Here is a 19,535-nt window from a genome sequence, read left to right as displayed (position 1 = left end):
TAACTTGTCAGTGTGAACTAATATGAAGTCTCGACACTTCTTCACGATCCGATCGTGTTTGCTGTTTATGTCACAACTGGCAAACTAGCAGAAAGCCTTCCGTTTCTTTCTTTCACAAACGCAAATTCTTTGTAACATACTGCAGCACAGTCACACACAGAGAGAGCTGCAGCGTGCTAGCGTTCCACAAACGTGGTGTTTATAGGATCAAATAGCACAATGCAAAAGTGTGATTTTGTTGCTGTACAAATTCTTAAGTGAGCGCTGTAATAGTATTACTCAAAAACAAATCCATCTGTGTAAGTTACACACACATAAATACAAACACGATTGTCTTTTCATACACCTACTTCAATCACCAAACCAAGAGAAACAGCAATAAAACATAAGTTACTTAAAAATATTTTAAAAAATGCCTGATTAATCAAACATTTTCAGGGTGTTTATTATTCTTCTCTCTCTTTTTTTAACCCACAGTCAAATACATTTTCTGGTCCTTCTTTTATATACACACTAATGTAAAATTATCTGACTACACACTTAATCCATTGGTGCAACAACAACAAAAAAATACACTTTATATAAAGACCAGAAGAGGGGGCCGTAGTCAACATGCCTGAAGAGGTTTCAGGTCTAACTGTAGTGTCGATTCAGCACATTAAATGAAGGCGAGACACTAAATTAGTGGACAAAGGTTAAAGTTCCTGTTTACTGCAGGTGCACTGGCCGAACAGAGAGAGAAAAAAAAGATTAAAGAAATCAGTTTTGTATGGATGAGCTTTGTAGCAGCTACTATGAAGGAAATGAATGAGAGGGATATCATAATACATGAAGTGTGGGATAATATCACTGTAGATACATACACAAACAATTCAATCAATAACAGATTTGCTAAATGTACCGTGTTTCCACTCCACAGTCCCATCAAATCCAGTATTTAGAAAGGCATTAGGAAATACAGTGTTTAGGTCGAGGCACCCTGTGATTTTGTCTCATATGCTTTTTTTTTTGTAAGATAGGAGGTGGGCCAGTACCTGAGATGCAGTGAAGAGGCTAAGGACCATGTCACCCACTGATTAAAATGAATCTCACTGATGTACTCTTAATATTTGTGTTACCTGAAGAACTGGACGTGTGCAAAAGTAAGATACAAATTACTTTATCATTGCTTGATGCAGGCTCACGGCGTAGGCCTGACACAGGTCTCAAAGTAAAAATTTTAGGGATGCTAGAGTGATTTTGTTTGAATAGTTTATGTATAATCTGGGCTAAAAGTGATGGAAATGAATTATCCTGAACTTTTACTTTGCTCCTGTTATTGGATGCATTTGTGTAAGAAAGAAGTAAATCTTTTCATTTGAAATGTTGTGATATTTCATATGCTGTTATGTTGTGCATGTAACCTGTACTGTTATTCCATATATGCTGACAGCAAATGCAGTATCCTAAAAGTGCCTAAAGGTCACATGCAAAAAATCAGATTTGTAAGATTAGCCAAGACAAAGGACAAGCAAACTTTCATGAGAGCATGTGGAATTAGAAAAAAAAAAATTAAATTCCAGCCTTGCTCAAAGGTGGAAGCTAAAAGCTGTGAGAAAGAACAATGAAGTCATGGTTGGACTGCAGGTTAGTGTTCGTTGCTGGTCCAGTGGTTTCCTCATTTCATGATCACATTTATCACCACAGACTTCAGCGGCATGGCATAAGCAAAACTGTACAATAGCTCACCTTGTTTTACTGGACTTCATTCACAGTGAACGACAAAGCTTTCTCAAAAGTCAACACATACACCGGAGCCAGAGTTGATGCACAGCTGGAGTGAAGTCAACCTTTTTTTTTTTTTTTTGTGGCTTTTCAAGGGGGGAAGCTGTCCTTCACAATGGTCTAGAAAAATATGTGGATGAAAGCACACCTTCAATTGTGACCCAGTCTTTTGACTTAAGAGGCTTTATGTGTCACCAGGAGCAGCCGGGACGCCTGCTAAACAAAGCCACGCAGCTCATTCACAGTTGAAGTGTTGTGATGAGAAGTCAAAAGCATGTGGTGAGCCTAAAATGGCCGTCTCACACAAGACTTGAATGAAATAGTGTTCTGAAGGCAGAGCTGCGTCCATTAGAGTCAGCTACTGGTAGCGTGGCTTTCTCTTAGTCTTCCTGATTGTCTGCCAGCACTCATGCAAGCTCAGGCCGCGGCTCCACTTCTCCACGAGATGCCGTGCGTGCTCGAATGTACTCACTGGTCTGAGCCGCCCCCTGACTCCCAGTGCCACGGCGCCACCTCCGCACTGCCAGGAAGGCGTTTATTCCGTACACGGCTGTCACCAGGAAGCCAAAGATCTGCATGCAGGTGGGAAGAGGATGTCAACAAATTTGAATGCTACATGAAATATGTCACTGTGTCACTTTGTCAATAAGCTGATGAAGTTCTATCAAAACGTCTATGTGCAGACATAAACAGATTAATTATTTTAATCATACTTACTAAAAATACATGTACAGAACTGTGTGGTGGTAAGAAATGAAAATTCAGATTTACAGGTTTGACTCAAAACCTGCCAGGGGAGGGTCAAGTAATTTAGCGATGCTGCAATAAAGTAAGGCACAAAAATAACACTTTCCTCCTTTGCTATAGTCCTCAGTAGGACGGCACCAGCTGGCAATTACAAGGAGAAGTTCACAGACTGAATACTCACCACAGCCGCTATTTCAGCTCCAGTGTTGTGGTTGATGCAAGCAAGCACGAGAGATGACAAGAAGAAAAACAGGGTGCTGGCACCTGTGTTAACCAGGTCCTGCAGCAAGACAAAAACAAAGATCACAGATGTGAATTAGTAATATTATACAAGACTAGGTAGCTTTCCTTAGGTTACCTGGTAACCTGTGATTTCAATCAGAAACACTCTGATCAAATGTCTTCGAATACTGAATATTGCAAGTTTTCAGTACTCGGCACTGTAGGCTTTACTACAGTTCTGGCCAATACCACAATAACACAATTCAATTCAATTTTATTTATATAGCGCCAAATCACAACAGTCACCAAAAGGCACTTTATTTGAATGTAATTTAATGCATTTATGTGTGGTCTGCAGCTCCACATGTCCTCTTCTCTCCCTGCACTTTTTAGCCTCTTGCTTGCATCCAGAGTCGTGTTTTGCGAGCTATCTAGCATTGGATTTAGCTCATAGTTCTCTTGTTTTTCCGAGAGTAGTTGATTTTTAATTTTGAGTTAACCTTTGGTGTTTCTTGTCTTTTTGTCTATGTTCCAACCATAAGGCTTGATCTCCTGCAGGAGAGAGCTTAAAGTTGTACAGTTATGGTACAAAGAAAGTACAACCTCTGTCTAAGGTTCTAAGGTTTTAAATATCAGGACATAATAAATTCTTGTCTTTAGCGCATCTTAAAATATGGTAAATACAACCTGAAATCAATGACAGGACATTACATATGACAGTGTGTCATTATTTCCTGAACAAAAACTAAGCCAGAATGCAGAAGCAGTGTGTGAAAAAAGTACACTGCCATGATTCAGTACCATGTGGAAATACTTTTAGCAGCAATAAGTTACTTGAATGAACCATTTTCTGTATGACTTTATCAGTCTCTCATATGGTTGTGGCAAAATTATGGACCACTCTTCATTACAACATTGCTTCAGTTCATTGAGGTTTGTGGGCGTTAATTTATTCACAGCTCTCTTACTGTCCTGCCACAGCATTTCAGTCGGGTTGAAGCTCCTGTTTTGTTTTGTTTTTTTGCTGTTTCTCTGAGCATTGCACGGTCTGACCTTGGGGTGAATTTGCGGCGACATCCACTCTCACTGTAGAATGATGGGACTTCAAATTGTTTGGAAATGGCCTTATAACCCTTCCCAGACTAATGAGCAGAAGCTATTGCTTCTTGAAGATCACTGCTGATCTCTTATCACCTGGCAAAGTGTTAACACACACCTGAACTGATTAGGATTGCTTTATTTCTACATTAGGACGTTCAGATACTTGTTGTTTTGGCTCAATTCCTGAACTTCACTCTTGACATCCTTCCTCTAGTTTTATTTACTCTAATCACCCTTAGACCAACCTGGGGTCATAATAAAAATAAACAAAAAATATCTACTCCTGCAGTAGGTTAAACATAAAACTTCAATTCAATCCACTTAAAGCACTCAAAGCAACATAAGCTCCTACAGATGCTTTTTTTTTTTTTATCGCAGTACAACATTTTTGTTACCCCAAAGCACGCCACTGAAATAACAAACTAATGTAGTGTGAGCATTTTTCTTCTTCACAAGATAAAAAAAAAAAGCTGCTGCCAATGATGTATATAAGTTCATCTTGCCAAGAATTTTAAAAAACTAAACAAAAAAAATCTTTTGGCACAACTTAGCCTTGTATTAGAGTAAGAAAAGAGCACATGCTGGCCGATGCTGTATGCTGAGCAAACAGAGTTTGTTTACACTCTTCTAACCAGCCAGACACCATCCTGGTGTTTCATATCCAAAAAAAAAAACCGCAGGAGGGCAAATAACCAACAGCGCATACTTTTAAAAGCCACCTAGCACTTCATATGCAATTCATCAAACAAACACCCAGTCCACACACATAACTGCATCCACCCCCCCACCTTTTTACACATGAGAAGTAATGTGAAAGCGATACGAGTGTTACTCTCCTCTTTTCAGCACTTCAGACGGCGGGGAAGGGGTTAATATTGAGGGGCTCAGCGTGGCTGGGGCACAGCCCTCGTGATAAGAGGAATGATTATAATCACTGCAGACATGGTCTCTCATATGACATGCAAGACTCATACAATAGCGATGTCACAAAGACTAACTGGTCACAGACTTACACACATGTGCGCGTGCACACCTCAGCAGGGCATAAAAAGCGAGATAAGGTGCCACTGATCCTAATCAGTAGCACAAATATGTAACCATATCTCTACACATTAGCTGGGAAAGTCAATGAACACCACAGTTATGATCTTAACCTTCGACCGTAATCATAATCCCACCTTATATGCACATGCTCAACGTACAACATGAGTCCTCACACACTCCCATCTTGTCAAACTGGTTAAGCAAGAGCTACCAAACTGGATATTCCTGTTCTGTTGTCCTCTTTCGTGTGCGGAAAGTTTACGATGTCAGTTCAATCCCACAGTCAGTTCAGTTGTTTCTCAGCCTCTCTGCTGTACTCTCCTCCACAAATCACATGTGCGGTTACATCCTTTCCTGAACTTTCCCACAAGTCAAACAGAAAATCATGCATCTAAACAACTATCGATGCACCAACATGGAATTTCAGAGCCAAAAAAAAAATCTGTCTGTTGTGGTCCACATGATCAACAATAATGGTAATTGCCTAAATGCAAACATTTTAACAGGAAACAAAAAAAATAAAGATGCATTTCAAGTGATTGTTGTCTCTACAGTGCAGGTTGGAAATGCTGTTTGGCAGCCTACTGTAGTGTAAGAACTCAGATCAGCATCCACATTTGGCCTTCCCCCTCAACAACTTAATTCATTCATGTATTAACTGTGATGAGATACTGTCTGTTCTCAGAACAAAACAACCAGAAAACACTGGGCGTACTGGCAGGGCATTCAAACTGCTGCTCTCCCTCTAACAGGAGAATAACAACACTATTATCTGTCTCTCTCTTTGTGTCCTTAGTTTTGCCTCATTTCTGTCCCAGAATCCCCTAGCACGACCCACAGTTATTTGGCTGTGAATGAGGAAAACAATGGACCAAATTATCTGCCTTCAAAAACTAAACCCTCGAGTTCAATTTAATCACTTAAAGTAACAGAGTAGCTTTATGAAAGAATCCCGCGACTGAATTTATTTCCATTTGGAAGAAGGGGAATGGGGTCAAAGCCTGTGTTTCCCCCCTCTGTGCTGCCAAAGTCATCACAGAGGGGGAAGTGGAGGAGATGGGATCGTATAGCACGTAATTGTTAGATTAAAAACCCTTCTACTGAGAATTTGTAGTTGGGAAACAGAAAAGTCAGCAGAAGATTTAACAGTTGGTTAACACAGAGAAATGCTTACTCGTGGTGAAATTCCCAGGGGACCAGTGTGACTGGAGCAGCTTTGACTCTGATCGACATAAACAGTGTGTGGCTGAGCTCACACCGTGGACTGCAACCAAGGAACATGGGCTTGTTAGCTATTGCAGTTTGGAGTGGGAGCAAACACTGTTGAACCTGGAGAGCAACACCTTCTGTACATCTTTGTTTGCAACAGTGCACTAACCAAAAAAGTCCTTCATATATATATATATATATATATATATATATATATATATATATATATATATATATATATATATATATATATATATATATATATATATATATATATATACTTCTTGCATGACAGCATCATGTCCAGCAATACCACTGCGCCAAACCGCAGGCCACTAAACCCCAGCCTCTTTGTGTGAACCTAATGCCAACTCCTGAGCTCAGGCTTATGCACACAAACACACAGAATACATGTTAATTAAACATTTCTAGACTATTAATCTCCTAAGTGGAAAATAATTAACCAGCCAGAACTGACAGAAGAAAGGCCAGTGAGCTTAAAAACAAAAAGAAAAGAGCGAACAGAAGGATTTTAGATTATATGGACAGCAATGGTCACAGGTATCTGGTAAATGTTTCTAAATCAGCACTTTAAATTAGCTCTGGCCTCTCTGAGACTGTAAAAAGCTTTCATTTGGTGTTATTCTGCCAAAAGTAAACGCCAAAGGCACACCCTCTCTTCATATTTAAGGTGGAATACTGTACCATAAAGAAATCTGATAGCTGTCATTGGACCTGAACATCTGGCTTAGCATCCACTGCTTTACTACAGTATGTATTGTAAGTTGTATGGTCCCTGGAAATATGGTCAAAGAAATATTTTTTCTGCACTGGTCTGTAAAAGATACTTGGCTCCAGCTCAGAACACACCACCAAGTTTTTGTAGGCAAATACTGAAAGGCAGCCAGTATCTCCTGGAGAATACCCACCAGCTCATTTGCTTATAGCTGACAATGCACGTCCTGGTAGTAACATGGAAACTGTAATGACTTTGTGCCAGGTTTCAGTCTAATGCTTATTTAAATTCTTACTTTAGAAAGAAACATGAACAAAACGGAAAGTTTGGCTTTGTGTGAAGTACTTCTCCTAGCTTAAGGCAAAAGTGAAAATTAAAGCCTGGACAATATTAGCTAACCTGGCTAATATTAGCTATTTGTTGAACCTGACTGATGTAGGATTTTCAGGACAGATAATGATACCCATATGTGGTGATTTAAAAAAAATCCAATATGGGCCCTGGGGTGGCTCAGTGGGTGAGCAGGCCACCACATATGCCACATGGTATTAAAATAATCTTGTTTTAATGCCACAATAAGTTGTGGATTACTCATTTATACTCTGCCAGACTGCTCACACAACTGAGTGGTTGTTGTGTTTGTGGCGCTCCTCAATACAGATACCGATTTACGTGCGAATAGCAAATATCGGCCGATGTATCGGCCCTGCCCAGCCGGTAGATGAAAATTTAAAACGAGAGGGCATTCCCTATTGACAACACAGGGTCACAATCACAACAACCAGCCAATCCAAGCAGAGTCAACAACAATCACTGTTTCATGTGTCTGAGATAATCAGAATATCAGCCGATATATCAGACTTCTAAATCACCAAATATTGCTTTTGGAAAATCCTATATTGGCCAAGCTCTCGCAAAAATTAACATGCATAATAATAGAAACACACATATCTGTCTGTTAACCTTAAAATTATCATATACTTTTTCAAATAATGACACCAGTTTATCCTCTATGTATAAAGTAACAAGAAGAAACGTCAACCCATGCCAGCCTCTCTGTATTTTACTGCTGCTTAGATGCTAAACTAAGCTAAACGCTAAAGCTAATATACTCACACAAAACAATGCCAACATCACATGTAGCACTTTTATTGTGCCTACCATCATACTTCATACTTGCTTATTGAAATCATAACAGCTGTTTAAATAGAGCTAAACAAAAAGCAGTGCAAGGAGATGTTTCTGCTGCTAATATTGCTACATTTATTAACGCTACTTGTCACCCAAAGAAACTGAGTAAAAACGAAAAGCTTCTGAATAGATATGTTAACCTTTTCCTGGACCACTGTGTTACTATCATAAGGTCAAGCATATTGCTAGAGTTACATGTGCAGGTAAGGTTTGGTAAAGTAAGCTAATTTGCAGGTCAGACTGTTGCTAAATATGACAAGAATAAAGCAAAATTCTTGCTGTGTTAATTCTACATAAACTATTAATAAGATTTCAGAGAGCACATTTAAACCTTGCTCTTCTAAAATGTCATGTTGACTTAGTAGTAATGGGTTTTTTGAGATTAACTTCTATATCTGGAGAAGCCTGAAAATGCACAAGTCTCAGGGGAGTCTTTAGGAGCACGATGACCTCTGGATGGTGATGCGTGTTTTGGCTCTGGGATGAGCCACAAGGACACTACGGCTCTTTGGAGATAGTGACTAGACATAAAATCTTTATGTATCTGTAGAGCTGAGGTGTAAGGGCATTCATATGTGAGATTAGAACTGGATGCCCATGCCTGCTGTAATGTGGACACTGTGAACCACTCTCCTTGATATGAAGCTAACATTTCATAATAAATTTATCCAAATGGTGCACTATTCATCTGTATCTCCTGAGCAATTATTTCTGCACAAGGGCAAACCTGGTCTCATTATAAAATGCATAACACTAGTCATCTTGTTCTTTCATGTATAGGTTCAACAATACATTAATGAGTTATGTTAACGCTCTCCAGTGTGCACATACCGTGAGGCTCCAGTTGATGTGGGGCACCTTGGTGTGAATGTTGAGGCAGAAGATCAGGAGGAGGACTCCTGTCACCACAAAGGCACTGCAGCTGACAAACTCAAAGAAGTACACCCCTCCACAGGGAGAACACATCATTATGGTTTCTATGCAGATGAAGCTGATGAGTGATAGGACCTGAAGTGAGAAGGAAAACAACAGGATAGACGAGAGTTAAGATAAGATACACTCCATTTATTCCAAAGGCTGGGCACAACCTAACTAAATAAAATTCATACAGTATGACAAAACAAAATGGCCCATAAATATGATGAACTGAACAAGTAAATAGAAAAACAGAAAAAAAAAAAATGAAGAGCTCAATAAGGTTAAAAGGTAAAAATCTAGCAGAGAAATACATGTGCTGTGGTATGATGTGGTAAAGATTTTCTGCATCTGTCCTTGTGGCAGCAGAGCTGAAACAGATGTTCGATGTTAACTGCATGTCCCTTAACTGGTGCAGAGGGTGGTCAGGATCCATTTACTACCAACATCCACTCACCATAGCCGCAGTTGTTTGGATGACCTCTGCATTAGTTGACTGGGGAACCGAAACACTGTATCGATTCAAACAGGATCCAAACAGGGACAGTAATGACAGGAGAAAATTCCCTCGGCAAGTAATATTGATGCATTGCCACAGCTAGCGGTTCATTATTCTGGCCACTTTTACTTTGCAGTAACATGTACATGATTACACCACATTTCAGTCACAACTAGTGCAGTGATTGCACGTTATCTTTAATGTGGGCAGCAAGGTGGTGCAGTGGTTAGCACTGTCACCTCATCGCAAGAACACTCCTAATTCAAAGCCTGGCTGCGGTCTGTGTTTGGTTGGCATGTTCTTGATCACGACATGAAAATTTATGTGTTAGATTTCATTTTTATTACATAATTTGTCAGTCCAAAGACATGTATGGTAGGCTAACTGGTGATTCTAAATAGCCTATGGATGAGAGGCAGAAAAAGTGCTTATAAATAACAAAGCACTGTATGACTGTATAGTTAAATGTGGCCTGTAGTGTCAAGCACTTTGAGTGCTCAGCACAACTACATTACACAAATTCATTTAACCCTCCAAATAAATAAATCCTGAAGCCAGATACAGTCACTCTGTCCAGGAAGAGTAAGTGAGTTAAAGGTAAAAGGATATCTTGAGTACATTATGCCAACAACAGGTTAGACAATTTATTGATTAGTGAATCATCTCTCCTGGTTTGAAATCTAGGTCAGCAGTCCGCAATCATTATCCTGAAGTGGAGTTCATTATTCAGCCTCTTTTCTAAATCACTGTGAGACTAGTCAAACCGTTTCTGGAGCCTGGACAAAGCTGACAGCAAGTCAATCTCGAAGCTGGTTAACAAATGACATACAAGTAAATGAAAAAATGTCAAACACATAAAAACTTAAAATATATCTGTTTAGTCATTAAACTGAATTTAAGCATAAAGAATAATGTGAGTTACTTCTGTAAGATTACGGGATTGTTCCTTGGTGGAGAAAAGGGATTGTCCTATGAATAGACCAGAGGCCGTGATTCCATGAGTTCTGCTCCTGGCACTTTGTGAAGATGCCCGCTTCCAGCCAACATCCATCAACAAACCACAGTATGGGAAGAATTCTGCTACTTAGGTGTTCTTCTGCCATCTAGACCCCGACAAAACCACACACAGAATACCGAGGAGCAGTCCAAAACCCAGAGACATAGCAGAACCATGAGAATGCAACATAATGCTGACCTGCAGTAGCTAAAAATCAGTTTTCTAATTTCATGCAAACTGCAAAGGCCAGTTTTGCATGAGCAAATGACATGTTACACATGTGTGAAGGATGTGATACGAGAGGCTTTTGCCCCCCCCCCCCTTTCACTTTCATTTACAAATGGTAGTGAAATTAATGCTACAGAAGACATAACAACAACAACTATCATATATTAGACCTCATGTAATTTACAATTATGAAGGTATAAAAAAACACAATCTGTTTTACTAATAATACACAAATCACTACAGTAGTCTTGCCCATGCACAATGAGATGCACTCCAAAAAAAGGGAACACTGTGTGCCTAAACTTTGCCAAGAAACAGTCTCATACTCCTCAGTGTTACTTGGGAGATTTTCTTTGAACTGATAAAATACCAACATGAAAGCATCAATCCAGGAGTGAAGTGCAGGGGTACAGCTGAGTATCATTATTTGGTGCTGCTTTGCTGCCTCTGAGCCTGGACGGTTTACCGTCATTGAAGCAACAATGAATTTTTGGATATTGATATAGAGACATAATAAGAGCTGACGCCTACTGTTTGCATCGGTGTATCAGCTTGTGCAAATAGACCCTATTTATAGAAGATGTAAGAAGGACAGTGACTTGCAGGATCTGTGCTTCATTTACTGTATGCAAGTTGGTCATGAATCACAAAGCCCATATTTGAACATGGAAATATAAATATTAGCTTTCATGCTAAACAGTTTCTGGTAGGATCATTTCAGATTCTATGTAATGGAATTACTTCTTATCCAAGTTGTTAAAACATTAAACAAAGGGCTGATTTCAAAGGGCTCAAGTAGCAAAGCTTGAAAGATATGTTTTGTTGTATTTGTGTATTTCAGAAGGCAAATTCCTCTCTGCTGCGATGTAGGTGCTCAGCATTCAAAGAAAGTTACTGAGGAAACTGGGTCAGGTTTGAGGGAGTGTTTCAAGGATTTCATTGACTTTTTGATGGCTATTTTTTTATTTCACTATTTGTCATGACTGAACAAATCTAAACAGCACAAACAATATCTCTTTTTCTCCCCTGGCTCATCTTGGCTACCTGGCTGTCTTTGTCTCATCTGTAACAAAAAAATGACAATTTTAACATGAAACACCAGATATTTGCAATTCAACATTTATTATGGCTATGCTGCTTTTTCACTCATTTTCATTTCAGTCCTTATACCTGTCCGTTTTCAGAGAAATGCTTTTCTTTGTGTTTGTTAAGCCATGTAATACTGACCTATGACTCAAGTATAAAAAAGCATAACAGATCATTAACAAAGAACCAAGTTTAAATTGTATCTTTAGTCACTTTGTTATTAGCAGTCTGTCTTAAAAGCACATAGTTTGTTCCAATTTCTTTAGTTGAATCTATGAAAAATTCTGAAGATAACACAGTTTGACAGGCATAAAAAAGTATTTTTTACCAACAAGGTGATTCTCAAAGAGCTATTAGCTGAAAACTTGGCTTATCTCTGCATGGTGTGCAGTGTACCAGTATCATTATCAGTATCGGTATCTGAAAAGTCATGCTCATGAGAAACAGAAAAAAATCTGTCACAGGACCAGAGAGCTGCATCTGTCACTTTAGTTGATCCTGTTCTCCAAAGCCTCATCAGAAATGGTCTCAATGTAAAAGTGGCTGTCAAGAAGCCAAAGGAGAAACACAGAGGAAAATCTGAGGTACACCAAATTGCACAAGACCTGGACTGAAAATCAGTGGCAACAGGTCTGATGGAGTGATGAGTATGGAGGAGGACAAGAGAGAGGTACAACAGTGAGTGTCTACAGCCATATGTAAAAGACAATGGAGGCTCTGTTGTGGTTTGGGCTGCGCTTCAGCCAGTGGTGTTGGTCTTATCAAAATTGATGGAATTATGAATGCCAAAAAGTACTGTCAGATTTTGATCCGCCATGCAGTACCATCTGGAAAACATCTGGATGCCACCAGCTTCATTTTTCAACATGACAATGATCTCAAACACACTGACAATGCAGTAAAAGCATACTTGGATACAAAAACACTGAGTGGAACACAATCAGTTATGGATTGGCCTCCCTGGAGCCCGGACCTCAACATTATCAAAGCAGTGTGGAATCAGAAAACAGAGCAAAAGAAAGAAAACAGAACAAAAGGCAGCCAACATCCAAAGAAGAGCTTTAAATGTCCTTCAAGAAGCCTGGAGAACTATTCCTGAAGAGTACTTAAAGAAATGACGAGAAAGCTGCCTCAGAGAGTTCAGGCTGTAGTGAAGAGTAAAAGTAGTCATACCAAATACTGACTTTCAAGCTTGTTACAATTGTACAAACTCTGTTGTTGCTGTATATACTGTATTTCCATGCATGTTTACACATGTTTCTATAAATCACTGCACATATTTTCTATTTTCCTAGCAAAATATAAAGAAATGAGAGGTGACTAAAGACACAGTACCGTATATGTCTGAGTTACAACTGCTCTACTGGGGTGGTACGGTACTATGAAGTTTTTAGGATAAGCTGGGGCCTGATTATGTAAGACCATGTATGAGAAAAGAAGCATTTAACAAGGAGCCAATAAAGAAGCAAATATGGGAGAAATATGCTCTTTCTAGGCCCTGTCAGTACTCTAGCTGCAGCATTCTGGAGCTATTAGAGCAACCTGATAATAATGAATTTCAATAGTCCAGCCTAGAAGTAATAAATGCAAGAACTAGTTTTTCAGCATCACTGGGAGGCAGGATGTTTCTAATTTTAGAAATATTGCACAAATGTAAAAACCAGCCTAACATTTTTGTTTAATATGTGCATTGAAGGACATATCCTGGTCAAATATGACTCCAAGAGTCCTCACAGTGTTACTGGAGGCCAAGTTAATGCCATCCAGAATATCTGGTTAGACACCAAGTTTCTAAGAATTTTAGGGCCGAGTACAATAACCTCAGTTTTATCTGAATTTAGAAGCAGGAAATTAGAGGTCATCCAGGTCTTTATGTCTTTGAGCCATTTCTGTAGTTTAACAAATTGGTGTGTGTCATCTAGCTGCATGGATAGATAAAGCTGGGTATCATCTGCATAGCAATTAAAATGTACGGTATGCCTTCTAATAATACTGCCAAAAAGAAATATAATGTAAATAGAATTTATCCCAGTTCAGAACCCTGTGGAACTCCATAAGTTACCTTACTGTGTGAAGAACACTCCTAAAGTTAGCTTTTAGATGCTCAAATATGTATGTGACACTAACATAATTCAAAAAGAGCAAGTCTAGCTGTTCTTGTCTCAAAGAATAATCATTTATGAAACACTGTTTATCCTGTTCAGTGAGCAGGGCTGTTTCTGTCTAGTAGAGTGCTGTTGTTGGATGACTGGCACTGGTAAAGTATAAGGGGAAAACCCTCCACAGTCTGTGGCAAACTCTAGTCCAACCATTCAAATCTTTGTCTGTGACATTACCTCACAGGAAACCAAAAGAAAGACAAAGTAAGTCAACTGGGCAGAATCATTAGGACAACAGTTTAATTTTGTGCAGCTGCTGAAACCTCATTAGACTGTACAGTTGGAGAGCAGTCTGTCTTTGACTGAAACACAACAAAAAGGGTCACACCCAAACAGAAACGGAGTGCGCTGAGCTGAGAGATGATGTAATGTCTCTCAAAGAAAGCACATTACTTCCCCCATGCCCCTGTGTAGCAGGTGTCAGGCAGTCACAGGGGAGGAGGCGGAGGATTGCAAGCACCACACTGGATAATCTTGTAAGTAATGATTATATGTCAACCTTCTCTCCTATTCAATCGATTCATCGTGCATCCACATCCATCCACTCTCTTTCCCTTCTCTTTCCTACATGCAAACAAATCCTTATCTTAGGGATTTAGCACATTATTAGTTGCCTTAAGGACATCTTGGACTCAGATCCGGTTCTTATACACCATCTGTTGTGAACAGATAATTAAAGGAGGAGAACTGGAGGCCTTATTGTTGAGACTTTGCGACATTATGTGCAGCACTTCCACAACTTTATGCAAAAAAACCCCCCCTCAAAAATCACCCAGAATGTTCAATATGCTTTAGCAGGATCCTGCAGTCAAGTATGAGATGGAAAAATGTAGCCTTGTTAAATTTCACCCCAGAGGAAAAGTGTGTTGCTGCACATAGGCAACAGCATACATGTCTCCCCACATCCCTGCACAACATTCCTGTTGTCTTTATGTCCTCCTGCAAACCCTGAATAAGTCATGTTTCAACCACACGGCGTCTCTCTCAGTGAAGGAAGTGTGTGCTGACATCTGGGAGCATATGGTAACTTCATTACATAACGTTCACAGAACGAACACCTTAATATTTAACCTCCACTTGTTAGAATAATAGTTAAAAAATAAAAAGGGGAGGTTACACTCCATAACAGGAGAGCTGTTATTTATCATGGAGGCATGAGCCCTGCTGGGAAACAAACTGAGTGTGATTGATAGGTGTACTATAGGGCCCAACAAGGTATCAAATACCCATCAGTATGTCGAGAGGCACAATGTGAATATCAGCTGGACTCTGTTGACCCGGTCACAAAGAGACAAAGACGAACCTGCTGTGAGGATGGGCACACCTCGATCAGGTTACATGCTACTGAGAGTTTCTTCTGATCAGCACAGGGCCGGCGGCAGCAGCAGCAGCAGCAGCACACGTATCAGTTCACCCAAGGTATGACAGGTTGACTGGCTCCCTAAAGGCCTTTGCAGATGTACTTTTGTACAAAAAAAAAACTACAGAGAATGTGGAGCCTAGCCTTATTTTGCAAAGAAAAATGGACAACTTTTTAAAAAATGTGAGTAAAAGTCTGTAACTACTACCATAATGCACAGTTGAAAAAGAAAAACTCAAACAATTAATGTATGACTGAATTAACAATTAATTCAGTCATACAAATTTATAAAACAGGATTCCAAATATAAGGACACTAACCTGATGGGACATAACAGATAAACACTGCCACAGCAAATGCACTCTTACTTGCCGATAAACAGATTTCAGTCAACCAGGTGAATACCTAGTCGATAAAGATATTCAGACAATAAACTGAAACATCCGTAAAAAGTCCTGAAATTTGCTCCATAATGCCCTTTTGCAGTGCATCTCCTTCACACTGTTTTGCTTGTTCTTCCAGCTCTAAAAGATCATCACTGCTCCTCAGCTGGCACACAGTGAAACAATTAGAGGAGAGAGCAGTAAAAATGAAAGCCGATGAAGCCATTAATGCTTGGCAGGATGCCTTTAAAGGCCTCCTCTCTCAAGGCCTCCTCTGAGGTACTGAATATAAACTTGCATGACTTTGACTGGCCTCTCCTTGTCCACAGAGGAGAAACATGGTTATCTCTAACTGTAAAAGCACTCCAAGGCTTCTGAAGTCAATACTAAAGTACAAACTGAAGATTATTATTAGTAAACGTGAGATGATGCTTATCCTTTTGTACTCACCGAAAACATTTTTTTTTTTTTAAATGCACAGAGACAGTTTATTTATGAGTTATTTGTGACTTGGCCTATTTTTGGGTATCACAACTAAGTATTTTTTTTTCGGTATAGCGCAAAAGTGACTAGTAAAGTATCTCAGATGGGTTTTTTTTCAACCAAATCCAGAATGATTTTTAAGGCAAAGTCTTTGTGCAGCTGCTTGAGTTTAGACAAAACTTAACATGTAAAGACTTTTATCAATAAATGAGAAAGGGTTCGCTAAAGAAACCGATTGTTTCTCCACGTGAGGTACCAACACAGTATCGAATCACAGCTGATATTCAGGTAATCTCAAAAAGCACATGTAGCGTTTTAACCCGCTGTCCCATTGGTGAGCCGTTACACTATGGTGCACCGTGGCTTTGTGGGAGAGGAAGCAAATTTTCAGATACAGGCGATTACACTAAATCCACAAAGCCAAGCACCTGGACGATTTCAGATGGAGAATATCATTTTTATGGCTTCTTATCTCTGGGAGGGGGGGGGGGGGGGGGGGGGGGCTTAAAGTAAAGAGAGAAATAAAAAATGTCCTTCCATTCAGCAGCCAAGTCTAAGGCTATAGTCTGGCACTTGCTATGAAATGCATGAAGATTAAATCTGAATCTTTTAAGTTACTGCCTGTTCCAAATTTCTCCCACACTGATGACAGATGGATTCCTAGCCTTCCTTCCCACATAGAGAGGTAAACATCGCAGGTGTATGCAACAGCACAGGCTGACTGTGAGCTTCTCTCAGACCACTGGGACACTCAGCCACCCACAGGCTGAAAAAAACAACAACTTTTCAAACATCTTTTTCTAGAGCTGGGCAGAAGTTTAAAAAAGTGTGGCAGAGAAGCTGCTGCCCACAGACGTCATTAGGGAGGTCACTTCTCCTCCATGTTGTTGTGGATACACTACTTCATGTGTATGAGTGCGGACCTGTGCTGAGTTTATATTGGCACAGGAAGAAGAGAAATGGTCCCAGTTTGAGAGATGTTTCCTCCTCTGGTGAGTTATCAGATCTCTGCGACCCTTTCATTGTGCTTTGTTGTTGCCTCTTCCCCAGTTCAGACATCTGGTTTGGGTGAACTGGTGTAAAAAATTCCACCAGTGACAACGACTTGAAAAGAAATGGTGATAACACATTTTATCCTCCAAAGGCAATTAAATGCGTCATATATATATATATATATATATATATATATATATATATATATATATATATATATATATATATATATATATATATATATATATATATATATATATATATATAGAGAGAGAGAGAGAGAGAGAGAGAGAGAGAGAGAGAGATAGGTTTCCCCAGGCGCATACTGAGTACACCCACATGTGCACAGTGGAAAAAGGTAACTACTTGCAAATATGCAAGTTATTAAAAAGGTTAATAAGTCCTTTAAGAAATGCAAGCAAATCACAAGAGATAACATTAGCAAAAACTATAATTTCCTCTGGAATAGTACCCTATTTTGGAAGAGCCAATATCCTTAACAAGATCATCTTTATACCTTCACTTGTCACGGAGCAGCCATACTGTGATACTGACCTCTATTAGGGATGCGGTAAAGGTTAACCCAGGACCTGTAAGGCCACATCTTGAATAAACCTTTGGGGTTATTATTACAGGGACACAAATAATAATAAGCTGGGTAATAATACTATACTGTACAATATATACAGCCCCGAGTTCACCTACAGCTGCCCCCTGGAAGTAGAGTTTTCCTCCATATGTTAGTTGCTGCTTTGTGGAAGTTCTGCACCAACGGTGCGTCACAGCTTGGCCACCTAAAGGAGGCTGTACATCTCTGAGTATTAGTGTAATGATGTCGCCATGCTTTAACTTACCACTTCAACCAGCTTTAAAATCCCAAAGTATGACTTGAGGTACTCCACGTCGCACACTATCCCCCCCAAAACGTTCCGCGAATGGACGGGCTCGGTGGTGGGCTGATAGGGGCTGCTGGCCCCGGAGATCATGGAAGTGTTGGAGGCCTCGCCGTCAAAGCCCTCCGTCTCCTCTGTGGTCCTCATGATTTCTGGAGAAGCTGAACTCTTTTAAAAAGAGAGAGAGATGAAAACCCACGCTGACAATCCTCCTGGATCTACCTCACGGCGCGGCTTATGTGACAGAGAGCACACTTTGTTCCATGCAAGCTGGGAGCAGATGGAGAAAACAAACCGGACAGTCCACTTCTCATAGCCACCCCGAGGTGAAACCGCCGCGGTAGGCGCTCTTTAACGTCGCCTGCGGGACAAACCGGACTGGTATCGGATTAATGCAACCCCCCCACTCCAGGCGGGCCCCCCCCCCCCGGTTCCAGCGTTGCGCCTTTCCAAAACAGCCGCACTTATAACTGTGTTAGGCGGGTCACTTGTTCGAGTCCCAGTGCCACTTTACCACGGACGATTCTGGTTAGTTCGGCTGCACGGGAAAAAATGCCTGCCGAGCTGTGAGACTCGTCTCTGAGACCGAAAAACATCCACCCATCGTGGCCCCGAAGAAACGAGAGTTCCTTGTTGTCTCCTATTGTAAACTTAATTATGCAGCCTCCACAGCAGCAGCAACAGCAGAAGCGCACAGTACGGCTGCGTACAGACGCCGCTTTACCTCGCTGTGGATGGAAAGCAGGATTGTCTCCGCCCTTCTGAAAACTGCACATTCTTGAGAGTAGGCTCTGCGCCCGCTTTAAGTGTTCCCAAACAGCCTGCAAAACGAATCCAGCCGGAACCACGCCGACAGCACCGAGCTCTGCTCCCTCCCTTTTTCCCGGTTCTTCTCGTAGACTGATTTTTGTCGGTGCAGCATTTTAACACCAACCAGGATTGAGGAAATATTTTTTTATTCTCCAGAGGATTACAGTTTGGCTGCTTTTCTTTTTAATGAGTTTGAAGGCTACTCATCCTGTCTTCAAGGGTGAACGCCAATGTTATAATCCGTGTAGTTTTTTTATTTTTATTTTTACTGCTTCATCTGTGAAAGTTTCTAATACAACACACTTCCTATTTGAAATGATCTTGCCAATTTTCTGCATGAGGCAGGTTGGTTTCACCAAGCTGTTTAAAGAAGACAATGCAGGTTAGAAAACATGCAATATCTATAAAATTAGGTTAACTTGAAGAAATAAAGGGGTAGGCATTTTCTTTCGGGGACACAAGTATTTATGTGGCCCCCTGTACTTTACTGCCCTCTTGTGGCACTTAGTGGCATTAAAAGTTGCCGAGGTAAATGCAGACGTTCAAAGATGCTGGAAATACCCTTTGGATGCCTGAGTGAGGAGTCAGACAATTAAAGAATAATGGCTATTTTAAAAACAGATTAAATAAGTTTATATTTAAGAGCATCTTGTTAGAATAAAACATAAAAACAAAACTGTATACATGTGACTGGTGAAAAAAAAACAGGCTACAC

General features: G+C 40.2%; 1 protein-coding gene across 1 annotated transcript; it reads right to left on the bottom strand.

The window, feature by feature from the left end:
• Window positions 1-129: 129 nt before the first annotated feature.
• Window positions 130-18,900, bottom strand: cmtm4 (CKLF-like MARVEL transmembrane domain containing 4). Its single transcript, XM_030719428.1, has 4 exons — window positions 17,972-18,900; window positions 8,846-9,022; window positions 2,693-2,791; window positions 130-2,336 (listed from the first exon to the last, which is right to left on the bottom strand). Exons 1-4 carry the CDS (start codon window positions 18,155-18,157, stop codon window positions 2,172-2,174), a joined length of 627 nt encoding a protein of 208 aa, XP_030575288.1. The 5' UTR covers window positions 18,158-18,900; the 3' UTR covers window positions 130-2,171.
• Between the last annotated feature and the right edge of the window lie 635 nt (window positions 18,901-19,535).

Source organism: Archocentrus centrarchus, chromosome 3 (assembly GCF_007364275.1).
Source record: "Archocentrus centrarchus isolate MPI-CPG fArcCen1 chromosome 3, fArcCen1, whole genome shotgun sequence".
In the NCBI taxonomy this organism is placed as follows: Eukaryota; Metazoa; Chordata; class Actinopteri; order Cichliformes; family Cichlidae; genus Archocentrus; species Archocentrus centrarchus.
The sequence above is the reverse complement of the archived record's forward strand: the minus strand, read 5'-3'. Positions and strand labels throughout refer to the sequence as shown.

Bases quoted from the DNA above. Each gene is read 5' to 3' on its own strand.
- cmtm4 (XM_030719428.1), bottom strand. From the start codon at position 18,157: ATGAGGACCACAGAGGAGACGGAGGGCTTTGACGGCGAGGCCTCCAAC. The intron at 2,792-8,845 runs GTATGTGCACAC...GTCTTGCTGCAG, and splicing joins ACATCAACTGGAGCCTCACG to GACCTGGTTAACACAGGTGC. The intron at 2,337-2,692 runs GTGAGTATTCAG...ACCTGCATGCAG, and splicing joins GAGCTGAAATAGCGGCTGTG to ATCTTTGGCTTCCTGGTGAC.